This window comes from Scomber japonicus, chromosome 5, assembly GCF_027409825.1.
Source record: "Scomber japonicus isolate fScoJap1 chromosome 5, fScoJap1.pri, whole genome shotgun sequence".
Lineage (NCBI taxonomy): Eukaryota > Metazoa > Chordata > Actinopteri > Scombriformes > Scombridae > Scomber > Scomber japonicus.
In genome coordinates, this window is record NC_070582.1 from 30875972 (window position 1) to 30902067 (window position 26096).

Below are 26096 nucleotides of genomic sequence, written 5' to 3' on the forward strand. Positions count from 1 at the left end.
TAGTTCATTTAACATACTTTATTTTGTGTCTTTGTGATTTTGACAATAATTGCTCCATCAAATACATATTAAGTTTTAAAGGCTAAAAGAATGTTTTCATGATTTCATGAAGTGTCTAAAAAGACTGATTGTCTCACTGCTCCATTGAGACTTTTGACCTTTGTCCTGATTTGGATTTTTTTTAGATGCTCTACCAGTAAAGACATTGAAATCCCAGCTTCCCTTGACCTCACAGATGCTTCTATCTATGAGTTCATCTCAAACGTGGCTGCACTGTGGAACTGGTGCACAGGTTATCACAACTGTTTGTAAAGTGGTGCCACCAACATCCGATGAATCGTGAGTCATTAATTAGCGTTTCCTCATTAGCCAGAGTATAACGTCAACAACTGATAAACACTCCTGAGTGATTTGGCATAAAGTTGGACTATGACTTTGAATCACACTGTTGATGGTTTGTCTGAATTTTCGAAAAGAAAATGTGGTTTAAGTGGCTATCATTTCATTTAAGAAACAAAATGCTGGTCTCAACAGTAGCCGTGCATTGTGTTGGCCTGAATAACATGAATGAATGGTGTTTTTATCAACAGCGTGACGTTGGTTGAGGTGACTTTGTGTATGGATAGTGCAATTGGCTGGAGCTTCACTCCACCATGCCAAGTCTGACTCATCGCTGCTCTCTATGTGACATTCCACCTCGGCGTCCGTTATATCAATGAGCATTCCACATAAATCAGTATTGACGGCTCGGCTGTGTGTACGTCAGCGTCGCCCTCATCTCAATGCAAACTCCCAACTACATGTAAACAAGAAGAATATCGGAGTTTGTAGACATTCTATAATGCTTGTCTGGACCAAAATAAATCTCACTGTTAAGATTCAACAAATACAATACTTTATGCCTACAAGTGTTCTTTTTTTACTTTAGGATGACATGTATGGTGTCACGTATAGTGTCAGAGTAAATCAATCAATAAATCAATCAACCGTTATCTGTAAATGATATCATGAAATAATATATGCATCATTATTTTGTTATGGCAACCATGGCAAAAAAACATAATGATAAAAATACAGCCATTCTCTTTTGTAAGTGTAAAAAAACTGTTAACTTTATGTTAAAGCTCAATTCTAAGTCAAATATTAATTCATCGTGAACTTATTTCAATCTGTTACTATTATGAGTAACTGTATTTAAATTCTTAATAAATCTTAACAATTGAAAATGTCTACATACAAAATAATCATGTTCTCTATATTCATATTTACCAGTAGTACATGTCAATGCAGCTGTGAGTGTATGCAGTACTGAAAAGAAACCATACCAGCTGTTTTCTCTTTAACTTTTATTTGTGCAAAGCAGAAACATACATTTACAGCCAAGGTCATTTCTATGCTGCAGCAGTTCACCAAAAACCATTTTATACGACAAGTATGTATTTATGAGTACATACCATATGCATTCAATATAGCTGCATAGATAGAAAAAAAAGGTTACCACTGTAAGTCACATGATAATGTAGTTATGGGTTCTGTCAGAGTATATCGTGTTTTTTCCCCCCACACAAAAATAAGACTGATACATTAGCACAATGTACATTCTCAATAATATTTAGAATGGTAAAAGTATAAGTTTGCCATTCTTTAGATTTGGATAATTTATAGCATGACCCTCTATATATTGTGTTAGTGAATTTAATATTACAGTACAGTGTTAACAGAAGTGAGGGTGTTTCTTTGTTCTTAACCAGGGACAAATTACATGTTTACTGGAATCACCAATTAGGTTAAAATAGTAGTTCTTTCGGTCCAGAGTGTACATAATACTGAACAAGTATGGAATGTACAGCAGTTACAGATCATGGTGTCCATCTTTTATTTAACACATAAAATCATGGCAAAGGACAAGAGAATTAAGTTAGATATAGTGTATGGTGAAAGGTAAGGGAAAATGATACATTTCAAAAAAGAAAAACAACTTTCTGAATAAGAAAAAACAAAGTCAGGTTAGGTAGAAAGAGGATAAAAATGCTTGCCCATGTGAAAATAACAGGTACTAAAATAAAGATGAAGGATGTACCAGTAACACTACATTTTTATAATAGTTCAGTTGAATCCACTGGACATTCTGCTGGTGCATCCCTCATTTCAAATAAAGATAAAACTATACATTAAGCACATTCCAAATGAAACATAACATTGAAATATACAAAAATACACTTGCATGTAAAGTGAAACTAACATTTCAACAACATAAATTCATCAACAACCCCCAAATGTTTAAACATGAAAATACTCAAGTATATTTCGTTTTTTTTTCGGTCCTTAGGATCAAAAAGTGCCACAGTAGACATTCAAATACCTCTGGATGGTCCCAGTATCAGGTGACTGGTGCAGTCATTTGTTAAGTTTTGTGATCCGGATCAGTTCGTTCTGTTTGTGTACACTATAGATGACTGTGTAGCCATTATCGCAAGAAGTATTAGGTAATGCCTACTGTACACGTCACAAAATCAGTCATTTTGGTAGTTTCCATGTTAAAACCCAGTGGCTCACAAGCACACAGGGAATATATACCCTGTTGTATTACGTGCTACAACTAAACTGGAATAAACATGAATATGCATGTCAACTTCTGAAGTAATTGCACAGCTTTCATTTGTATTAGCAGTCACACAGCTGCATTTACTTTTGTATCTTTTCACAGCATTTCAACAATGAATCATACATTTTATGGCAAATAAGTGTGAAATAAAGTGTTTCTAACCAGTATTGTATGATAAGTAAACTAAATGTCGAGCAAGACCATAGACCTTTTGAATTGACCATTTGCTAAATCCCCATTGTCCAATAATAGCTTAGCAACCAATTATAGCTAGGACCAGCGGGTTTGTCAAGTTTTGGACTTCTTCATGTTCAAGTGATGTTTTTGCCTTTTCTAAAACCACAATCACAAGTGTATGTTAAGGATTTACAGATTCTATTTTTAAAAAAAAGCCCCGTTCATGATTCCCACTGTCTGAAAGCATGTCCTGGATACCATTAGAATTTAGGCTAAAGGTAGCAGTTCTGTCCCGCCCTTTGTTGGACTTGGCTAACTTAATACCAGCAACACATATCGTGGTTAGGTTTTCCAAACACACTGGCTGGTCCTTATCATAAAAGCTTTTTCTCTGTAAAAATGAAAAAAATGCAAACAAGTATTTTAGCTAGCCCAACAGTCTGTAGCTTAGGATGCATGATGTGTTTTATGGAATTCTGGAGTTAGCTGGAAACTTTTTTTTTAAAAAGTCTGACACAGCAAAGAATTAAGAATTTATAAGTGATAGATCAGTCGTACTATTGTAAACTGAATATGTGTGTGAGAATGGAAAGCTTGATGTAGAAGTCGTCGATTGAGTAAAAGTGACGAATGGGTTGAGACTTAGCAAAAGGTCAGTTTTAGTCTGGATGTTCTCTACTGGGTATTGTACCCTCCAAATACTATAAATATAAAAAAAGTCCAGACAGTTGACATCAATCATGGAAAGCTCTGCTGCCATTGTTAGCATTTCTAAATGAGTCTAATAGCCATTGCTACTGTAGTGACAAGCCCAGGGTCAGGTGTACCAATTAGAGAAAAAAGAAATGCTAACAAGACAAAAAAAGCTGATTTTCAACAACTGTGACAAGTGCCACACAAAAAAATGCACTCAAATTAAACATAGCGATATCTCCTTTAAAGGCAAAATTAAGGCTGTCCTAGCAGCAGATGATAAATTGGTGTATCTGGGTGTAATAGTATAGTTCTTGAGAGTTTGGTGCACATGTTATAACTTGCTCTGGTGAGGTAGAATTGAGCTGGTCTCAGGATGTTTGGATGAGCAGGACAGATTAGTCAGTTTTCACTCTCACCATTTCTCATTTTAAACAATTTTGAACAATTATCCCACTGTGTATGAGAGAGCCTGAAAGCAGAACCTATGAGGTAAGCCTGGCGCACACAAAGCACAGTGTCTCTCTATCTCAGTACTGAATTCCTTTGTTAATGTGCATTAAGTAAGACTATTCTGCTACAGAAGACCATTTTATGAGCCAGTGTTTGTTTGGGGGAGGTTGACAAAATGATTAACACCAATGACTCAGTTCTCAGCAGCAAAGAGTGCTCTTTGTCACTGATAGATATGGTTAAAGCAACATTTTACCAAATGCCCTTTTTACAGAGTTGCTACACAGTTGCAGCTGCAACCTATTTAAAGTAATGTGTGCAAAATTCAGCTGTGTTGTATGGTCTGTCTGCCTCTGCCGTTATTCTGGATTATGGGTACCATGATGAGGCAACCCAGCAGGAGGCACTTGTGCCAGAAAAACAGTGACGTCATCATAGAATCCATAACCACAATAAGGAATCACAAATGTACTGTATAAAGTTTTCTTCAATGCAAAATTATGGTCATTCACTGTAGCTACCTAGTTACTATATTGAGGAATTTAGCAACTGTTTCTCAGGTTCATAGAGTATAACTGGAATGTCTCTTTGAAAATATCCAATGGATAAATTATACAAAGGTGTGAATTTACTTGTCCCAGTGACCCATATTAATATCATAAACCTATCACACCTCTGTCAGTACAGACGCCTACGAAAAGCTCATCAATGTAAGGGCTTTGTTAACAAGGAAGCCAGGCAAATCTGTAAAGGGAATACCTGAAGTATGTTAACTTTGATTTTGATTTGGCGGAGTTTAACACAGAAAAAGGAGCCTCAACTGTTTACATACATGTAAATACAACAAAATTGGATGCCCTGGCAATATTAAATACAGCTGCTTAAAAAAGGAAAATAGAACAAATACCAAGTGTGTAATATCTAGAAGTGTAGACATCGATTTGACCTGTTGATCAAGTCAAGATTCCACCAGCCAACAAGCCAGCCCATCAGTAACAGATAGGGCCAGGTTACTGGCACATTGAGATCTATATATAATATACATAGTTAGCAGCTGGCTGCTTAAGTACGCAGGAACCTACCAAGAGAAGTTCACATTTTGGTTCTTTCCCACAGAGCACTTCCATAAAGGAATGATCAATCCATATACATTGATGCAATGTTAACATTTCCAACCTAGCTGTAACCGAAATCCACCTTTCTCCAGCTCCAAACGTAACCCTCGTGTTAGTGGTATGGTTCAAACAAGGCAGAAGCAGAGAGCAGTTCTCACCAGTGATGAAGGTTAGTACAAGTTGATGTTTTCTTTTTTTTTGGCTCTCATGGAGTAACGCAGTGTAAATTTTGAGCTGCAATGGATTTAGGGGTGAACTTTAAGCACCTAGCCATGTGATCAAGTTTTGGCTTTGGTCAACGCATCACCAACAGCAGCCAGCAAATACTCTCAAGGCAGGGAGTGTAAGTAAAGCATGTATCGTGGAATCTTTATCAGCTACGTTCCTCCCCCTGCCGTTTGGCTTAACATGTTGTCAATCTATCCAATCATCTCATTCCATTAGACAGCCCAGATCTTCTTCTGCTGGAAGTAGGCTTCAAATCTGGCCATGGCGTACTCCTAGAACACAGTCAAGTAAATATTAGTATATACATGCATACTCACTACATTGCTGCTGTAATTCCTGTTTTCATTCACCATTTATGGCTTCTACTTTTCCATCTTTTTAACTGCTGTTAAGCTACCATTAATGGAACATTTCCTGGAGATGTTTCACAGTAAAAACCTACCAAGCTTGAGATGGATTATGCCCTTTGAGCCACAGGAAGGCATTTAATGTGAAACATTGAAACAATGTCTCTGTGATATCTTGTCAGGTTGACATGACAGCCTGACCTTACCTCTGCTGTTTTTAACATGGTAAATATTGATAGTGCACCACCCTCCGGGACAATACGGTTTATTTCATAACAACATAATAACTCACATTAACTCCCTCAACATGCATAAAAGTAATACAATATAGGACTCACCAGGTATCCAAACTTGATGGTAGAGAGCCGGGCCTGAATGATGGACCACAGACCCCAAAAGAAGTGGGATGCCAGAGCAAACCTATAGTCAGAAACACGTGGACACATAGTTTATTTAGTTTACCTTCTTGTTGTATTATGCCTTGTCACCTGACACTGTGTCTACACCTGAGCTCACCTGTTCACCTCCACATACAGCTCCTCCTTAAGTTTCATTTGGTCCTCTTCGCTCAGGTTGTCGAACCCTTGGTCGGACTCACTCAGGTAGTTTTCAATGAAGTGGAGCTGTACAGAGACACCACAAGCAGTCAATAAATGAAACCAAATAAAAAGCTAAAACATAGTAAGAAGACAGTCACCAGTGACATACACACCTGCTGGGCCTTTGAAGGGTAGGCCTGAGCGTTCACTTTGAAGAAAGGAAACTCGTCACAGTTGTAGTCGTACATCCATTCGCAAAAATGGTTGCCGAGATCAAATCCCCTGCAAGGTTGGATAGACACAATGACAGATGAACAATTAGAGACGATGGATGACGATGTCGTTGTGTTGATTGATGACATCATTATGTTGTTGTGTTAAATAACAGGATGTAGAAACTAACTCTTGACAGTTGGGTAGAATTAGTTTCTACATCCTTGTAATTTTAGCTTCTGAAACAGAAATAATAAAGCTTTTGTATTATTTGATTTTTTTGTTAGCTCTGCCTTAGTTTGAGTATATTTCCTGCAAAAACACAGGTTATAGTGTCATTTGCTGATTAGCACCAAACGTAAAGTACACCTGAGGATGACTGGAATGTCATTCATTTTGCAGGTAAACAAAAGAATTGGATGAACTTAAGTTTTGGCTGCTGGTGGCCATAAAAGTCAGGGGTCCACCAAGTGTTCCAAGTGATTGGTGGACCCAATGGTAGCCAAAATGGATGGATTTTTTTTTTTACTTTGCTGGTGACACTAGATGAAAATCATTAACACCAAAGTCAATAAGATTCAACCTCTGGGCGCCATGGGTATCTGTACAAAATTTCAATCACTCCTACAGTTGAGATATTTCCGCCTGGACCAAAGTGATGGACCAGCTGACTGACAGCACCAGTACCATCCCTACAGTCCCACTGCGACTTTAACTAAAAAGTATGATAAAAAATATACTCATAAAGTAGGAAAATGAGAAATAAACGTCTACTTCTAATAAAAGCTAATATCGAGTACAGGCAAACTGGTAAATAAAGGCCACTATTTGACAATTTGATTTATAGAGCAAATAGACTATGATGCATGTAGTGCATGTGTGTAAATCAACATGTGCATGTTAATACCCACAGATGCAGGGAAACCTTTCCATTTCCCCCCACTGCTCTCTAATGCTTTAAGCCAAAATGGAGTTGCCATTATTAATGGCTGGAGGCTCAGCCCTTCCCACTCCTCTCCGCTTCTTTTTTTCACATCTAGCTCATATTAATGAGAATAAACAATCCACAACATATATATGTCTGTGTGTCCATTTGTGGGCATGTTCTTCCTGTACATACATGATGGCACACGTGTTCACATGTGTGTGTGCGGTGGGTCGCTTGTGTACAGACGGTCACGTGTTTTCTGTGAACATATGAGGAGACTTAAAGGGGCCATGCTGAAGGGAGCTGCAGGGGAGGTGGGCGTGTGTGTATGTGTGTGTGTGAGAGAGAGGAGGAGAGAGGGAGCTTTGTCTGAGATCATCAAGGCCAGTGTGATCTACACACGTTTCCCATAAATGAGCCACTCAGGAATTCGCACACACATTTTAAGTCCCTCCAAGGTGCAGATAAGAAGCTCTCCTTCATGTGTACAGTTATAATATTTTATTCTGTGTGCACCACTGTACAGGAAATCTATTGCATCATCATTTCCATTTGTAACACTGACAGGTCTTTCCTTGGCCTCCATCCTGTGCGTTATCATTGGCCTGCCAAATTGCGGTTACATAACAGCTGCAGTGAATATTTTAACAGAGGGAAGGAGCCGTGCATTATGGCTGTCTGGGTGAAATATTAATGGAAGACAGATGAAATCCAGGCTGCGGTCTTTTTCCTCTCTTTTTCCCTCTGATTTTGCTTTCTTGCTGGCTCAATATCTAGGTTATTCTCTCTTTGTTTCTTTGTCTATTTCACCCCCCCCCCCCCCCCCCTCACTATTGGGTGCATAGCCAAGGTTTAGGAAAAGAACAGGAAGGAGGATGAGGGACAGTGACGCAGCAGAGGCAGTTGAAAGAGATTTAAACCCCCAAAATCAGCAATAACAGGCAGTCTGCACAGGGCATTTGGTTCAGATCATTCAGGTGGATCAATTCTACTGTATTTATTAAACTCACTTGTAGTCGGGGCTTTAAACACTGGTAGCTGAGCTAGACTTTAGACAGAAGATGTGCAAACTAGACAGGAAATCCTGATAGCACTCAAAATATCCCTACAATTCACTAACAAACTGTGCGAAAATGGAATCTCACAGTTGCTTGATGACAACTCGCAGTGTATTTTCAAAAAGTACATTCAGAAGAAGCTCAAGGACAAAAGGAAGGTTGGGGGAAAACCACCAAGATTAACTGTGGAGGAACTGAGGAAGGGAAGGAACCCTTTGTCGTCTAGTTTCGCTTCTCTGTGTTATGATGTGAAGGCCAACTTCACAAAATACATTCCTTAGATAGCGTTTCCTATTAGCTGCCTGTTCTGACTTTTAGATGCAGTCTGCAGTTTCAAATGTAGGCAGAAAGTCTTAGTGGTATAAATTCAGTGTTGATATAAGACTACAGTATGTAATTGAACAATGTGAAAACCCTAACAAGAACAATGTAGCCTTAAAAGTAAGATTTAAGTAAGTCAACAATGATGGTTATCTGTTAATAAAAGCTAAGTCCTAAAGGATAAAGCTGATATTATTCAACATGTTTTTGATACACTTATATTTTGGTTGTTTACATCTTTAAAAATTGTCACAAATGTATAATGTCATTTTAAAAATATGTACTGCAATTTTTAGCAACTGTTATGCAAACAATAGAAAATGGTATGTTTGTTGGGGGACTATTTTCAGCGGTGGATTAATACACATTTAGTGCTCTAGTAGCTATTTACAGCTGCAAGATGGTGTTTGTGGGATTGTTTTAAAATGAACTTCAATGTGTGTGTTGGCCAGTTTAGTGGTGTGGCTCTTTGATGTGTTTTTAAGAGTTTGGAGCTCAACGGCACAGAGGAATGAGATACCACACTTTGGAAACGGAGACAACACTTGCTAGTAGCATTGATGATTTGACAGAATGATAAGAGTGTCACCAGACTTATCTGTCAATCTATAGCTGCTAAACGTACCTGTAGTTATAGCTGCTGTACTCAAAATCGATGAGCATCAGCTTCTGTTTATCTGAGCTCTGGCGGCCCTTCAGAAGCAAGATGTTCCCTGAAAGCAACACACGCACACGCACACACACACACACACACACACACGTTATTTCTTCTAAATCACTAAACAGACAAGTAAGTGTCCAGCCTACAGTAAGAGGATTTTGGTGTCTGTGTCTGTATTTTTTTTACCTTCCTGGCAATCGTTGTGGCAGAACACCACAGGAGCATGGGTGGAGTCCAGCAGAGACCTGATTTACACATAAACAAGTTAGAAGATGATCAGTCTGCAGAATATTTAAAATGTTCTGGACATGAGGTTTTGGCTCAAGAGAAACGGTTTGCATCTTTACATACTGACTACAACAATCACTATGTTGGGATCAAATATTCTGGATATCACCAAGGAGGACTTTATTATACAGCTTATTCAAAGGCTTGCAACAAACTTGAGACCAGGTATAAAAAAACTGAACGTGACACTATTTTTTTTCAAATCCTGGAATGTGAGAAAAAGTCCTTTAGAGACAACAGATGGTGGTTCCTTTGGGTCTGGATTAACAGCTTTAAACCCACAGAGCTGCTGGAACAAACAAGTAGTTTGATCTATTTACTTGGCAGTTTGGTTAAGCCACCCTCCAATAAGGTTTGCATATTATACATGATTTGAATAACCCTAATATATATATGTACAGTGAAGGTTAATAAGTGTGGTGCTCAGAATAACAACACAGAGTTACCCAGGTGCTGATAGTTCTGCTTTCCAACATCACTTTCTGGGCTGAATTCCAGTTTTGGAACAAGAACTGAGTGAAAAATACAACTTCACTTTCTCTCTACAGTCACTATTTAAAACACGAGCAGGTTAGCACTTTGCAATTTTAATGAGACAGAGTCCAGAGTTCCAGTTTGCTTTGTTAAAGTTCTTACTCATAGGTTCAACTGAGGTTTTTCTACTGTAAACACCATCACAGGACCTACACATTCTGTACATTCTGTTGCATAACACCACAGCTGGAAACTCTCCATGCATGTGATGTGTGCCTGTTGACTCTGTGCTGGTATACGTGTGTGTGTGTGTGTGTGTGTGTGTGTGTGTGTGTGTGTGTGTTTCAGGTGAAAACCAACATTTCTGTGGTGGGAGGTGGTCAGTCCTCACAACTTAAACAGTCAATTTGAGGGTTAAGACTTGGTTTTGGGTTTAGGTTCAGTTTAGGGTAATGGTTGGGTTCAGGTATTTAGTGTGTGTGTGTGTATATACAGCATCGTACTTGAGCATATCCATCTCCTGAGGCAGGTTGTAGCTGAGCAGGCGGTTGAAGCGACGCAGGTGAGACTCTCTGGTGAAGTTGAGCTTCATGACTTGTCTCAGGTACCTGGTGAGAGTTAAACACAAACTGTTACTCCACTATTTCCAATCATACGTGTTTGTCTTTAATCTGATAAAGCAGTGTAATACACGATGAGAGAAACATTACGTTCCCTAACTACACCTTAATGTCATCCTGACTCACTGATAGCAATGATGACACATCTCCACAAACAAACAGAGAATTAGATGTTATTACTGGCTAATACAATTACAATAAGTAACACATTATTTTATATCCCCCAATTTAGCATTCATAAGCAGTACATAAATAGTTAAAAGATGGTCTATAATACACTGTAATGATTTGTAAATAACTAGTATACTGAAAAAAACATATAATAAATGAACATTTAACAGTGTTGTAATAATATAAAATCTTCATAGGAGACTTAAAATGTCCTTGTATCGGCTTACAACTGTATTATAGTGTATTACAAAGAATTTTATTAAATGTTTATATTCTGCTTATAAATGCTGAATAAATGCACAACACAAACATTTGTAAAAATGATTAAAAAATAAAAAAGGATAAATAGAAATATTACGAAATATTAGTTAGTAATAGTATAGTGGTAGTAATAGTGGCGTTTTGGTTGTACTAGCAGATGCAGTAGTCCTGGAATAAGACAGTTTAGAGAGTAGTAGTTCTGCGTGTGTGTGTGTGTGTGTGTGTGTGAGAGAGTGTGAACACAGAGTATGTATGGATGCAGGAACAGAGAAGACGAACAGAGATCTGTGCTAAGTCAGAAATAATATTCACATTTGTTCTCTTTTTTTCACAAGAATGGTGGAAAAACATTCTTTCAGGAGGTTGAACGGTTGTTGATTAACACAGATGAGTAGCAACAGCAGCTGCGTTTGTGGACTCATCATTACCGCCACTATCACACCACTTCTATTTGACAACGACACAAAGATATGGTCAGAAGTGAGATTCATAGCAAATGAGCTCCATTTAACTCTACCATTGATATGTATGACTGTGATGCCTCTATAAATGAGTGTTATATAAGGCATCTATGGGAACAACAAGATCCTCAGTATGAATCAGACTCTGTGTAGCTGCATTATCAAATGGACCGGTATAGCATACAAGATTGGCTAAGCTAGCAAGCATTTTGTGTGGATTGTTCTAATCATCTCTTCTAAAGTTATCCATGAGTCATGTTTATGACACATAAGTAAGTGATAAACCAGTTTTTAGGTCCGTTCAGTGAGGAAAAGTTGAAATCGACAATGGACTTTATCACTACACGCTAACAAACATTGTGCAATGTAAACCTTGTAAACACACTATAAATAAATCTGAAAGCAATTCAATCAGAAATGTGTCATGATAAACTCACTGCCAACTCATTACTTGTCAATAAGTAATCAGTGATTTAATGTGTTATCGTAAAACGTATTGGCGCGGTCTTTAATGTTTTCCTCTCACTTGTGTTAGCCAGAGAGGGGACAGAATGAGCGCAGGAATATCCCTAAAATCAAGATGGGGACAAGGCGAGGACATTGTCTTGACTTACTTGTCCATGGTACCAAACAGCCACTTGGGTTCCTTGTTGAAAGGCATCCTCATTGCATGAAACTTGGCCATCTTCTCTGCAACCTCCGCTGAGATACTGGGGTCGCTTAACTCACAGGTGTCCAGTTTACGGCTCTGTTAACAGGATATTATATTATAATGTTATTTCATTAATCACCTAACCCTAATCACCATTATTTGCTATGAAATAATGTCATAGTAGCCCTTATCACAATATGCAGCAGCACTGAGAACTGCACGCTCACAGTTGGAATCAATCCATATCGAAATCTTGAGACATCATGAGTCAACAATGTTGTTGAACCCTGCCGGCTTGGCAAACATGAATTGGCTATGTACACTTTACTGGCGTTATCAAACACTTCATGATAACTAGTATTTAAGTACGAAGGTCAGTCAGATTTTTGTTGTTGTAGTAAATCCATTCAGTTCCATCCAGTTTAAGGAACATAAATGTCTTGAATGACTTACAGTGCTAATTTAGTATTTAGGGTAAAATGTGTTAAAGTTTAGTGGAATATGTTGGATATAGGGCTTAATCTTGCTCATGTCAATTAATGTTGGTGTTCACTGTTGCCATGACAGTAAAGGTTGCATATCTTTAAGGAATTGTAAAACGTGTCTCCAGTGATCATTCTAACTTAAACCATGATCTTTACATAGTTCTAATCAAGTCAACTAGACATTAACCACAGCGTCACACCTTAAAACAGCTTTATTTTCACTCCCTAAAGGTCCTCATGTGTGAGGGCAGCAGTGGAAAATACTAAACTAAAGAAACTGTGAAAATACATCATTGTTCATCGAGGGTGGAGATAATCCTTCATTAATCGTAATAAAGGTTAAAAGTTCAATTAATCGTGATTTTGATTTTGGCCATAATGGCCCAGCTCTTGTTGGATATCATTTATCAATAGTTTGACACTAAGCTGCTCTATCAGGACTGTTTGGGTATGGATTCATTTGACTGACACCATAATCAAACAACCTCCGACACATTTTCATTAAGCAAAGAAAACAAATATTTGAACAGACATTTTAAAAACTTGTCAGTTACTTGGTAATACAGCAATATAACTAGTTCAAAACTAAGATGTAGCACATGAGTTAACATACACAAACACATCTACACATGAATAACAATGAGGTTAACTTACTGGAACGTACTGCTCCAGTCGGCCTTGAGGGAAGATACCGTAGAGTTTAGGTCCCAACTCCCTCTCCGCCAAGATCGCAAACATCACACTCTCAAGCACCATGGCCTCTGCTCCCTGTAAATACACACACACACACACACACACACAACAGTAAGACACCTAACAGCAAAACGAGTATGTGTGCAGCCCATATCATCACCACCGCCTCCGCCACCACTACCTATCCGTGCTGTAAAATGGAAACAGGAAAAGCATAGAACATTAGCCAGAAAGCTTTTCCTCGTCCCAATTTCTGCAAACATGAAAGATGGAGTGAGATGGTTTGAAGGAGAGTCATGAAGGAAACAAGACTTTGACTGGTCAGCTCCTTTCAAACACATGCATTTGCCACGGTGAGCATTTTAAATTTGACCCGCCACGAGCCCTGTAAAGTATGAATGTAATCATCTTTGGATGCTATTTGGAAACCGACAGCAAATAAACAAATTTATTTGATTTGGAGAAACGATCAGTAGACTCTAAAGTGTGTTCTTTTAATTGGATATTTCATCATCAAAAGTCATACAATGTAGATATGTTTGGTTTTAGTGTGCCATATGGTTCATTAGAACTGGCACCATATGTCAAAGAATATGTAAGAATATGTAAGGCGAATAAGAAAAGATCATTTGATGTCAGTGCTAATAGCCATGTAGCCATATATTTTCTAAGCTAAGGTATCTAAACAGGCAAACAGCCAAGGCAACTTTATAGGTCTGACAGGAAAAGATAAAGTGCATGTCTCTAAGTGGAAAGTAGGGGGAGGGGGAGAAAGATGGTAAGAGTTGAAATGAGGAGAAATGCTGTGGTCAGGGTTAGATGGGTTTGCCTGTCACAGTGGTGAGGAGAACACAAGAGGTAGATTAAAACTTCCAGGAAGAGTTTGGCCCACTCGGAGCACCAGTCACGGTTAGAAGCAGCCGAAGCAAAGAAGAATGTCTCGTCTTTCTTCCTTTTTATCTTAGAGACACACAGAAACTCACACACCAACACACACGGCCTAGAGCACAGCAGTGGCCAAAGACTGACAGTGGAACCTTCTCTTATACTAAAACAAACATATGTCCAAGACCTGAAAGACTAAAGCTGAGTGCTGGCTTCTCACCCACTTCATTTAGCTTCACTTTATTGTGTTGAGAAGACAAAAGACTGGGCTTTAAACCAAATAGGCAGGAGGTCATAAGCAAGGGAGAGGGTTTGTTGGCTAATTAGCAGAGCAAGACTGTTAGCGCTCCAACGCTCAGCATACAGCTGATTCACTTAAAAGAATATCAACTATTAATCCTAATAACAGATAATGAAATTATTACCTTGATATTCCTGGCTAGTAACAAACACTAGCAACTAGCAACTAAATTTCATTGGTTGGCTGCAATAATAAGCAGTGCAACATATTGTTAAGGTAACTCTCTTATAGCCTTCAGACACAGAGATTTGGATCTGAACGCTGGGCTAGCAGCCAGGGAATGTGTTTCATGCTGATTGTCCCGCAGGAAGCCGACTTGAAAGGAAACAAAACTGCCTCCTTTGTGGAGTCCAAGATGTTATTTTGAATCATGGTGCAAGTATGGCGCAAAACATAACCGCACCACCTACTGAGAGGCTCAATACTAAGCTCTTCACTTGAAAAGACGGCAATATGTAATTATATACACAACACTTGAAATAACAAGTGAAACATTTCTGTTCAGCAATGACTTAAATGCAGAGTCACATTCTTGATAAAGAATTCTGAGTTGTTCATTTAAGAGACAATGTTCCTAGTTGACAATGTTATTGTAGAGACTATAATCCAACAGCCTACTTGTAACAAGTTGTCAAATACAGGATCAGAAAAATGTTGTACCGTTTGTGTTTCCTTTTATATATCTTAAAGAAAATGATTGCTGATGACTAATAAATGATTGCATTTTTGACTTTGAAAATCTCATTTCGCAATTTTTGCAGATGAGGCGAGCGTTATCGTCTGCATAGAAACTGCGCATTCATATCCCATTACAAGTATTACTGCAAATTGTTGCTCCAGTTTGATAAATCGCCTCAAGTGATGTAATTTGAGTCGCGTTGAAGACAATACATTTGAAAATGACAAAAAAATTGGGGATGTGGAAAAAGACAGAAGGGAGGTTATCAGACCTCTGCAGCCCACCACTCCTCTCTCCTTCCTGGTTGAGGCTAGCAGCTCCTGACTACATTAGCCACATTGCATTGTGGATAATGTAGGTGGCAGATTTTGACATGGGAGAAGAAAGCACAGAATAAAAAAGACGATATCTACATCGATGTTGATCTTTTTTTTGGAACTGTCCATCCTGAGTCCAACTATGTTATATGAGTGCAATGTTAAATCAATGTAGTACTCTTAAGAAGAGGCTTGGACAGAAAATGTTGTCCAAGACTATTGGCTATTAAAATATTGACTATTGACTATTAACATCTAGATATTTTATTCAATAAATTACAACTGGATCAAGAAATCTTTAATGTTTATGTCCCATGAGGAGCAAATTGTTTGAAGCACAGAACAATCCGTGATGTTTCTATCAGCGTAATATAAATAAGACGAAACTGTGTAGAACTTAGCAAAGTTTTGCACATCTTGAGCAAACTAAATATCTAACTCCTGTGGATTGCGCAGCACATTCTGCTTCACTCCCTGGGCATTTGTTCAGAGAAAACTCTCCAACGTTACGTAACACCTTATCTGCACACTGCTGATCACACGCGGTTTCAAATCCCCCAACGTGAATTATCCACATTACCATAATCATCTTGACACACATACTGCGAGACAACAGGCCAGCTGCCCAGTCCATGTGTAACGCAGAGCAAAAAAGACTCAAAACCCATTGGGCTCGGATTATAAAACGGATCACTCCACTGACGATATTTCAGTGAGTCAGTGAGTGCATCGTCTCCATTAACGTAGATGTACTGACCTAGATCTGCAGCATCCAGCCTGCATATGTATATTCAGAGCTTATTTTTGGCTTGTTCTAACCTACATGCGTGCCAAGTGAACAGTAAGAGAAATCTAGGATCCTGTTCAATTGTGATATTTATTTAAGTGATAAGGTGTGCAAATAAGCTGTGCTATCACTTTCATTCAGAACTATGCCAGCTATAACAATGATAACAAAGATATTCTTGAGTAGGTCATAGATTTAAATTTAGCTGCGAATAATTGTAACAGCTGTAGCAGTGGCAATGAATTAGGATCTAATTTCTAATCTGGAATGACATCAAAAATATGTTTGAAAAAATGACAACCATTCATCCTTGAAGCTGCTGTCTAGATGCTTTAAAAGTGAGTGCAGTGGGCTCATTGACCGCCCGACAGCTCTGCAGTCCTCCTATCAACCTCTCTTTCATTTCCTCTGACCTATTTTTAAAAAGGCCAGTGTTCGATTTGCAGCTCGTTTGATTTCACTCACTCTCCCACGCAAGTCTCCCACTGCTTCAAAAGTTAATAATTATCAACAAGTCATACTGTAGCTGTCAAGTCAGCTCAGTGTTAAGACAGAAGAATTTCAGTATTCATAATCAGCACCTCCCGCCTACTACTTCCTGCAATTCAGACAGGAAACAGCAACGTCCTGTAGTAAATCTTAATATCCTTTTTGAAGAACCCCTTCCTGTTAAAAGGAGCTATGCCTATTATTTCACCTCCAAATGGCGGTTAATGACAGCTGATCTTGTTCTCAGCAAATATTTGATTACATTTGAATTGTTATATTTACACTAGTCTCATAGCAGTGCTTCTACTTTGCTCAGAGGTATTTAACAGCTGGCCTTGGAGTGTTGCAGCAGGTGTACTGGGAGCTTCCGACAGCTGCTGCTTCAACCTCAATACTTATCTGTCCTGTAATGTGTGCCAATAAGCCTGTATAGGGATAGATTATAACTACAGGCTAGCCACGTCCATCTTAAGTATCTGTCTGTATCTGTCTACAATGACCTCATGTCAAAGGACAGTGATAAGGAGTTACATAAATACATTTTTTTACTTACAACATATCTTTGGGATTTCTATACTTCTCTACACAGTTTATACATAGTTATTACACTAGGTAATGTATATCTGTGGGTAATATTCCATAAATCCTCAATGAAAGACTGTTTTTGAAATAATGACCAAGTGCTTTTCCTAATACTAGCTAGTACAGAATAGGCTATACCCTAAAAAAATGCAGAGGTAAAAAAACAAACTATTTGATCTCTTAATCGCTCACATGGTAAATTTAGCGTAATGTACATTTCCACAGCTCCAATTACATAACAAACATAGGATAATGGTTGAGTTTGTGTTAGCATTAGAGTAAGTAGCAAAGTTCAATGGATTATAAATTAAAGTAAAGCCTTCAACTAATGATTACTTTTATTACCAATGTATCTGCTGATTCATTTTTTCATTAATTAATTATTAAAGTAGATTAGTAGCTTAGTTTATAAAATGTCAGCCTTCAAAACATATTCAATTCACTGCCATTAAGACAAAGAGACCCACTTTATATTCTTTTCTTCTCTACTACAGCATACATGTTGTCCCCTTTGACAAAAATCTAATGTATATGTTGAATTCTTTGGTTTCATAATGGAAATTTAGCATTCTGTTCTGTCAAACATCTACTGCATAAAGTGATAATGTGATGGTTTTTTTATCGCAAACAGGGCAGAGCGGTCACACTGAGCCTGATAGCATCCTGATACACGACACAAGAGACACAGACAGAACAACAACCCCCATTAGCTTTCTTACTAAAGTCTCCTTATGTAACTTACAAATATGCTCTGTAGCTTGTTGAATGACCTACCAAACAAATATTAACCAGTGTAAAGTACAGCTGAAAGCCAATTAGCTGCAACGGAATGTAAACATACCTGTCCATGAACTTATACAACAGCAGTTTAACTTTGTCTCCATTCTGTATTATGTAAAACCAGAGGCTTGCCAGCTCATGTCAATCGAACAAGCATCAGACGCAACCTTTTTTTCTTAATTTTAATAATAAAAAAAGGATTACCAATACATTAAAAAAAGCAAGTTGACAGTATTTTGGACTGCAAAGAGGGATGATTAAATGTGACTTCAGTTAGACTTAATGAAGGCAAAAATTATTCTTTGTCAAAGGATTAATCAACCAATTGTTTTAGGTCTACATGAAAGCCTATCTCTGCTATAATCTGCTTCAAATAAAGGCCTCTGCAGATGAGTTAAATAAAGGCTATGGACACTATCTCACAATAGTATATTTGTCTGTTATACATTTGTGTATTTTTATAGGCATATATCTCTAATAAACAGATACATCTAGTGGGAACTTTTAATAAACAGATACATCTAGTGGGAACTTTTATATATACACTGTCTGCCAGCGTCCATTCCTCGGACACAGCATTTCTACACTATGCCTAACGTGTGATTACGTTGCGGTGACGTTTGAAATATCCCCACAGGGATTAATACTGTGTCACCCCATCTAATCCAAATAGGATTTACCTACACCAGACAGCATTGTTACCGAGAAGGGTCCAGGTGAAGCTATCCTGAAACACTGACACAGGGTCAGTCCTGCATAATCCCTGCACTGCTTACTGGAGGCTGGGATTAGAGGCAAGGCAACCTGCCTCTACAAGCAGTGTTCATGAGTGTTAACAATGGCTAACTATCTGATGAACTCGCCTCCGTCACATGGTAGGGGAAGTTGTGACTCACCGTCGTAATTTGAGAGTCAGGCGTCATGATCACATGATATATGATCTAGGGTAAAGGAATTTTCTAGTTCAGTAGGTTTGGCAGTGCTTGAGGCTGCCAGTGACTTCCTGAAAATATTGTATTCATGTGCAATCAAAAAAAAAAAACCTTGTCTGATGCTTTTTTGCGTTGGCATGTACTGTCCTATGTTTCACATATGATTTCCTCAGTTGAACTTTGCAGTTGAATTCATGCCATATGAGCTGCAATGAATGATTATTCTGATTAGAACTTACTCTGTCAAGAATTTTTGGTCAATAATAATGCCAGAAAGTGGGAAAAAGTGTCAATCAGTGTTTAGCTCGAGCAGATATCTTGTTTTGGTCCAACCAACAGTCCACAACACAAAGATATTCAGTTTACTGTCATGAAAGACTAAAGAAACCAGAGAATATTCACATTTGAGAAGCTGGGGCCAGAAATTATTGAAATCGCCTGCTTAAAAAATGTCTCATAATGATTCATCCATATCAATCCAATAGCTGGCATCGATTAACCATTGCTAAGTTTACCAATATAACAATCAATTTTGTTTAATGACTGTACCACCTGAGCTAAATGATATCTCTAGCATGACTGTAGCATCTCCCTGCTCAGTTTTTTACAGTAACAGTGAGCAGGGGGTGAGCAAAGGGAAGCAGGTGTGAAATCGATCATGAACTCAAGTTCAACAACCCACAGGGATACAAAGGTTCTGCCATCTCTGTAATTTCCCCGAAACAACTGCTGCACGAGGAGAATGAAACCCCATCCCGACAGAAATATGAGTAACAGGAGGATTTAGGGAATCAAAAAATAAAAAAAAACATTTTCAGGACAGTCAGTGAGGGGGGAGTTGAAACATGAGATGGTGAGTGATGTGTCGACTCAAACAGCTGGATGAACACTGGGCAGAGAGACAAGCTTGTACGGTTGCACCATCATCAGTTACTTACTTGCAAGTGATTTTCTTTGTTTGACTGTCGGGAATCCCCTTTATTACAGGACATCTATCAACAAGAGAAAAAGGAAAGAACTATCCATGAATACATGTGAAGCCTTCCAAGGAGCGTCAACATCAACAACGTAACCATGCCTGCAGCGCAGATAGTACAGTATGATTTCAAACAAACATTAAGTCTTTTGGACGTGACCGTGCAGAAGACCGGTCAGACTATTCGCTTGCGCTCCCATTGCCACCCGCTCAACGCAACAGCCAGAAAAAATAGAGCAGAGATAGAAGTCAGACAGTGCAAAGATAGCAGATGTTAAGAGAGATCAAACTATTTTATATTACGCAACTTTAAAACCTGCTGTTGGGTATTATATTTTACTTTTTAACTGAGCTAAAAATACACACATTTATTTGGTGAATTTACTCATTAAATCATCATGCGAGCCACATATCTTCATTGCCGAGAAACGCTGTCTCCGGCGTAGGTGAAGGTTTGTTTAATCATTAGTAGCTGTGCACTCTGACAATGACATCTGAGTTCCTTAATCATATTAGCTTTTGATTAGACATCACTAATTCCTAAGAGGCAGCTCTGTCCTGACGGAGATTGCTGCAGTTACCTTGGTGAAGGACGTAGCGCTCTCTCAGATATCCCTCGCAATAAAAGCTAACTGCTTATAAGCCCATTAGCAACTACACAGATTTTAGTTAATACGTAATGCAGGTCTCATCAGGGCTGCAGTTAATGTGCACATGAAAATGAATCACTTAATGGCCACAAATGACAGATTTTAAAGCTGGGAGAAGCAGAAAGTGACTGGGTGAATATATCTCTGCGCCTTTGTTTTGGCTTTGGCTTTTATTTATCACAGCAGGCTGGAACAAACAGCTCATGCTCAAAATCTAACACTTCCAACGGTGAAGCACCAGCAGAAGATTAGAATGTGCTGCCTTCGGGAGTTCTGTGCAAATATTTTGAAGTCCTTGAACTCTTGTCACTAAGTATTTTGCAAGTGAAATCAATACACTCCGAAGTGTGATGATGACTCAACAGTTATCTTAGGAGCAGTTTGGTTACACTTTGTAATACTGCAGAATGTATCTGTGTTAGAGTGGCTGGTATCATGAACTCTGGACGCAACAGCCACATCATCTTAGAGAGATAAAAACGTCTCTATCTTGCCGCGTTAACTGCAATCAATGCAGGGCAGCAACAAAATACATTATCTATCGTCTTTTTGTGCAAACTGTGAAGCAACAACGAGTCAAGTTGCACTTAGGAAAGTGCTTATTCTTGTTGCTGTTTTGGTTTTTTCGGCTGCAAGTGTGCAGATTCAATCTCAGTTTTCCCACTAGTGCAAATATTCAGCTGACTTCTTAATGATTAAGAATCACAAGGCAGGGATTTAGAGAGGAAAAGAGACAGACAGGAGAGGTGTTTCAGCACTTTGTTTTCCCTCCATACTGTATCTTCCCAGCATTGGCAGCTGGGGTTGTGCTACATGAATGTGTGTTACGTCTTTGTATTAGGCTGAGATTTCAGAGATCTCATACTGTACCGTGTTTTTTGGTGGGTTCACCTGGGAACAAGAGTGCCCAAGGCACGCTCCTTTGGGAAGCCTACGGCAAAGAACACATGCATGTACAGCCATGGGGGTACATCACCATGTACAACAATGGCTAACACGCACACACACATACACACACACACACACACACACATACACACGTGAAGGCATAACTGCACATGCATGCATACACTAACATAAGCATATGACCTAACAACGCACACACGCACACATACACACACACACAATAACAACCTCTGGTGGTCACATCACACAGCTATTATCTTTTTGTTTGTTTGTTTAATGTCTGATTTCTAATAAACTTCACAATTCAGTAACTTTTTGGTGTCACTTTGGTGATAACGATAGAAAAGTCAAACATTGATGTAGTTTTAGTTAAAAGACAATCAGTGTATTATGTTTACATTTCTGATGTTAGCTGTGTGTGCACATCGTCATTACAAGCAGCTAAATAACTACAGACTAACCGCTACAAACTACTGAGCGGACACTGGTTTGTCTGACATGACAACACATCCTTTGTGAAGTGCTTGGCTTACTTGTAACTCTGTTTTGTACAATAAAACAACAGCATTGAGCTGTTTGTCAAAGTGAAGTGATGAGAGATGCGGCTCCCACCTGCAGGATGGCCCCATAGAGGCGCAGCAGGATGCTCCTTGGCTCGTCCCCAACAGTGTCCAGGCTGTCAGGGATGCTGCACAGGAAGAGCTTGTTGCTCAGACCACCCCTGGAGGACAGATGGTCAATGTCAGTGAATATGATAAACAATGTTATTATTACAGGATCTTATTCAGCCATTTCCTCTCTATCTTAATACTTAATAATAATGGTAACAACATTAGGATTATACTTATTTGACCAAACAGTTTCCTCTTAACTACAGTGGCTAAACTATTGCTCATGAATCTTCTAAATAAATTGTTGGTACAACTTTGGCTGCTTTGTTAGTCCTATATTGTGCTGTTTCACATTTACAAATGAGTTCATACTTAAAGCCACAGCTTTTTAAAATGAGGATAAACCTCTATTTGGATTGACAACAACTGAAACTGCATCTATAGCAAATAAGATCAATTCTACCATCTTAATTGCCCTAGTATCCCAAACCACCACATATAATAATTATAATTGCGTTTTAGGGTCGTTTTATTTAGTTTTTAATTTTATTGTTGTATACATTTGGGTTTTTTTTGTTTTTTCTATATCACTATTTTTTGAGCTTCTGTAGCAATGCATTTTCCCCACTGTGGGATCAATGAATGTATCCTTTCCCTTATCCCCCATCAGTCATTAACACTTTAATTATCCTTCATGAAGCTGCCAGAGAGCAAACAGAGTGTATTCTATTTATGTATGTATAAAAGACATTCACAATCACTATTTTATGGTCCAGGAGAACATTTTTATAGAATATAAAGAATACAAAAAACATGTTTGAATGCTGTTTTTTGAGTTTTGGGTTAAATTTCTACATTTGTATATACAAAAATGTGTATCAGCTGCACACATTTTTTTAATGGTGCATTTTATTTTGTTATATTAGGGAGGGAAAAGGATCAAATTTGACCATGAAGAGTATGTTAGGGTTAAAAGGTGAAAGTTATACTGCAGTCTACCAGTGTTGACAGCAAAACAATGATTTAACAACTGACTCTGAAGGTTGTGGAAATGAATTTAGGTGTGTCATGAAGCTTTTCTTTGTGATGTTGCAGTATAGCTTTTCACCACACAAATCCTTTTTTTTTTTTTTTTTTTGTCGTGGACAGTGTAGCTCACTGAGTAGCTCCAAGGATGCCATCATGACACAGCTTGAATCTCATATATTCTTGCTTACATGAACAGCACCATAGCAACAGCCTTTATTTGAATATTTTAAGGCGGGTTTAGCCTAGGTAACTGTCTGCTTTCAGGGCATTATCACACACTAGCTTCCAGCAGCAGGGCCCGCATCCACCACACGAGCAGATGAACACACTGTACCTTATGATGGTGATGTGGAAATCGTCCTCCGACATGGTTTTCCAGGTTCCGTGGAGGAACTCCCTGCACCACAGATAGGCCTTGTGCTGGGTGTCCAGGTCGGGTTCGTCGGGGTGGACCAGATCCTTGCATTCCTCCTGAGTGTCGGGCTGAACCTGCAAGGCGTTTTCGGTCACCAGCAGACCCAGTGACATGGAAGGAGAGGAAGACACCCCGTTGATAAATTTAGTTTTCATTGTTGTCTTTAAAATAAGGTGGAATAAAACTCAAATATTCTGAGCTGAATTGCTCCCCCCCAGCAGCGAGCTAGTTTGTGTCGCAGCAAAATTTATATTTCGCTATTTTTGAGCACCAGACTTCTTTTTTTCACTCTTTCTCTCTGTAAGTTTATAATAGAAAAAAAATGTTGTTTCTTTTTCTTTATTATTCGGTGGTAAGAGAAGATACGAAGAGGCGTTGTAGCTTTGTGGAGGAGTCACACAGAGGATGTGAACAGCAATGAGGATCGTCGGAGAATGAATCGAGTCTGAGCGACGCGCCGATTTAAGGGGAGGGCGGGGAGGGCGGGTCACACGCCTTTCCTCTTCTCTGATTGGCTGGTTCAGACACAGCCCCGCAGGACCAAAACAAACCAGATGGTGCCTTCGGGGCTGTGGGACATTAAAAAAATACTCATGACTCTGTGCGACACACGGAAAAAAATGTAAATAAAATAATTGTTTAGTATTTTCATGTCTTTTATTCTATTATTATATTTATTACATTAAAATGTAATCTACCTTTATATGATAATGTTTTATATTATATCTGTGTCATTTATACGTATAAAGATAAGATAAGATTAGATATTCCTTTATTATTTCCACTGTGGAGAAATGTACATTATTGTAGCAGCAAAGTGGACAGTAAAAATAGAAAGAGTATCAATAAAAAAGAAGAAAGAACAATAACTGATGAGTAAGTACAAAAGCAATAAAATACAGTAGTAGAAGTAGTAAAAAAATATATATAGTAAAGAAAATAGGAACATTATATACAAGACTGATATTGGTGTTGAATGATTGCATAGATTTTAAAGTGTGTAGTGTGTGTAAAGTGTGTAACTGAGCCCAGACAGATCCTTTTGTACAGTTAGACAGAAAAGGATCAGTACAGCATTGAAACTGTGCTGTACAGAGCCTGTGAATTCCTGCCAACCAACAACATTTAAAGGTACCTTGTGGAGTTTTCACTGTAGCCTAAACAAACATGATTTTGTTTACATGAAACATTTCTCACCAAAATGGTGGGAAAAAAAGGTGCCTAACCCATTTGTAATGTTCAGAAAAGGATTGCATTCAAGAGGCTGATGTTCTCGTTTTTGGAGAATTATTTCCACAATTTGTTATCACCATAATATGTCTATGACCATGGCCATCAAGTTGCTCCACGTTGCCAAAGAAGTCTCTCCATGGAGTCCCTAAAGACAACATCTGTCACATCTCTCCCTCACATCCAGTCATGTTGCCAGAAAACCTTTTACTTTTCTAATCTAATAGAAATCTGGCATTGTAATAGCTTCTAATAGGGAACAGGTTGTTTTCTGTGTGTGTATGTGGAAAATAATTACTTTTGGACACTTAGTATAGAGGATATAGCTATGGAACGCTTTAAACCCCTCTGACACCCTTCCCCTCTTTCCTCTGGTTGAACAAAGAAAAGGCACAATGTGAAAACTTATCACCAAATACAGGCTGCAGGAAGGAAGTCATGATTTTTATGTACCAGCCTGGTACAGGTCGACTAACCAGGTCGACTGGTTAGTCATAGGTCATACGCTAAGCTATTTCATTTATTCATGTAGGAGTGCAGCCGTCTGTCTGGTCTGACACTTTACTTGCTTCGATCTCTGTGGTTGATGAGGAAATAGAAGAGGATAAATGTCTTGCCAGGGAGGGGAGAGGATGTACACTCTCAGGTTCTGTGTAAAACATATCAGCAACAACATGACCATGTGCACACCTTTAAAGGAGAGGGGGGCAGACCTCCATCTCTGAGCTCCGCCAAGCAGAGTAGCTGCAGAGGATGCTGCTGCTCCACAGTTATCCTGCATCACCAGACACACGTATGTTGTGTTATGATACCATCTACTGGTGAAACATGCACCTCAGGTTAAATAAGAATAAAACAGCATATCATGAGCAAATTCACTTTAAAAACATGTGAACAAGAAATGGAAACAAATTAATTAATATTGTGAAAGTGTGAAATATAACACATGTAGAAAATAGCAGGGAAAGATGATTTATTCTTTGTTGAACAGAACATACAATAGAGAAAACAAAGAATATACAGACAACCAGTCAATTCAGTTCATATATAAAAGATAAAAATAGTAATATAATTTCAGTAGAAG

At 38.5% G+C, this 26096-nt stretch overlaps 1 protein-coding gene across 3 annotated transcripts; it reads right to left on the reverse strand.

The window, feature by feature from the left end:
- Positions 1-1990: 1990 nt before the first annotated feature.
- On the reverse strand, positions 1991-24199 carry chka (choline kinase alpha). 3 transcript variants are annotated; one of them, XM_053318671.1, is made up of 12 exons: positions 23702-24199; positions 22340-22448; positions 20134-20187; positions 13405-13518; positions 12228-12361; positions 10604-10708; positions 9525-9583; positions 9303-9390; positions 6331-6439; positions 6135-6241; positions 5957-6038; positions 1991-5543 (listed from the first exon to the last, which is right to left on the reverse strand). In XM_053318671.1, exons 1-12 carry the CDS (start codon positions 23935-23937, stop codon positions 5484-5486), a joined length of 1257 nt encoding a protein of 418 aa, XP_053174646.1. In that variant the 5' UTR covers positions 23938-24199; the 3' UTR covers positions 1991-5483. The 3 variants fall into 3 exon arrangements, with proteins under 3 accessions (XP_053174646.1, XP_053174647.1, XP_053174648.1); XM_053318672.1 differs by lacking the exon at positions 20134-20187; XM_053318673.1 differs by lacking the exons at positions 22340-22448; positions 23702-24199 and adding an exon at positions 21692-22318.
- Positions 24200-26096: the final 1897 nt, after the last annotated feature.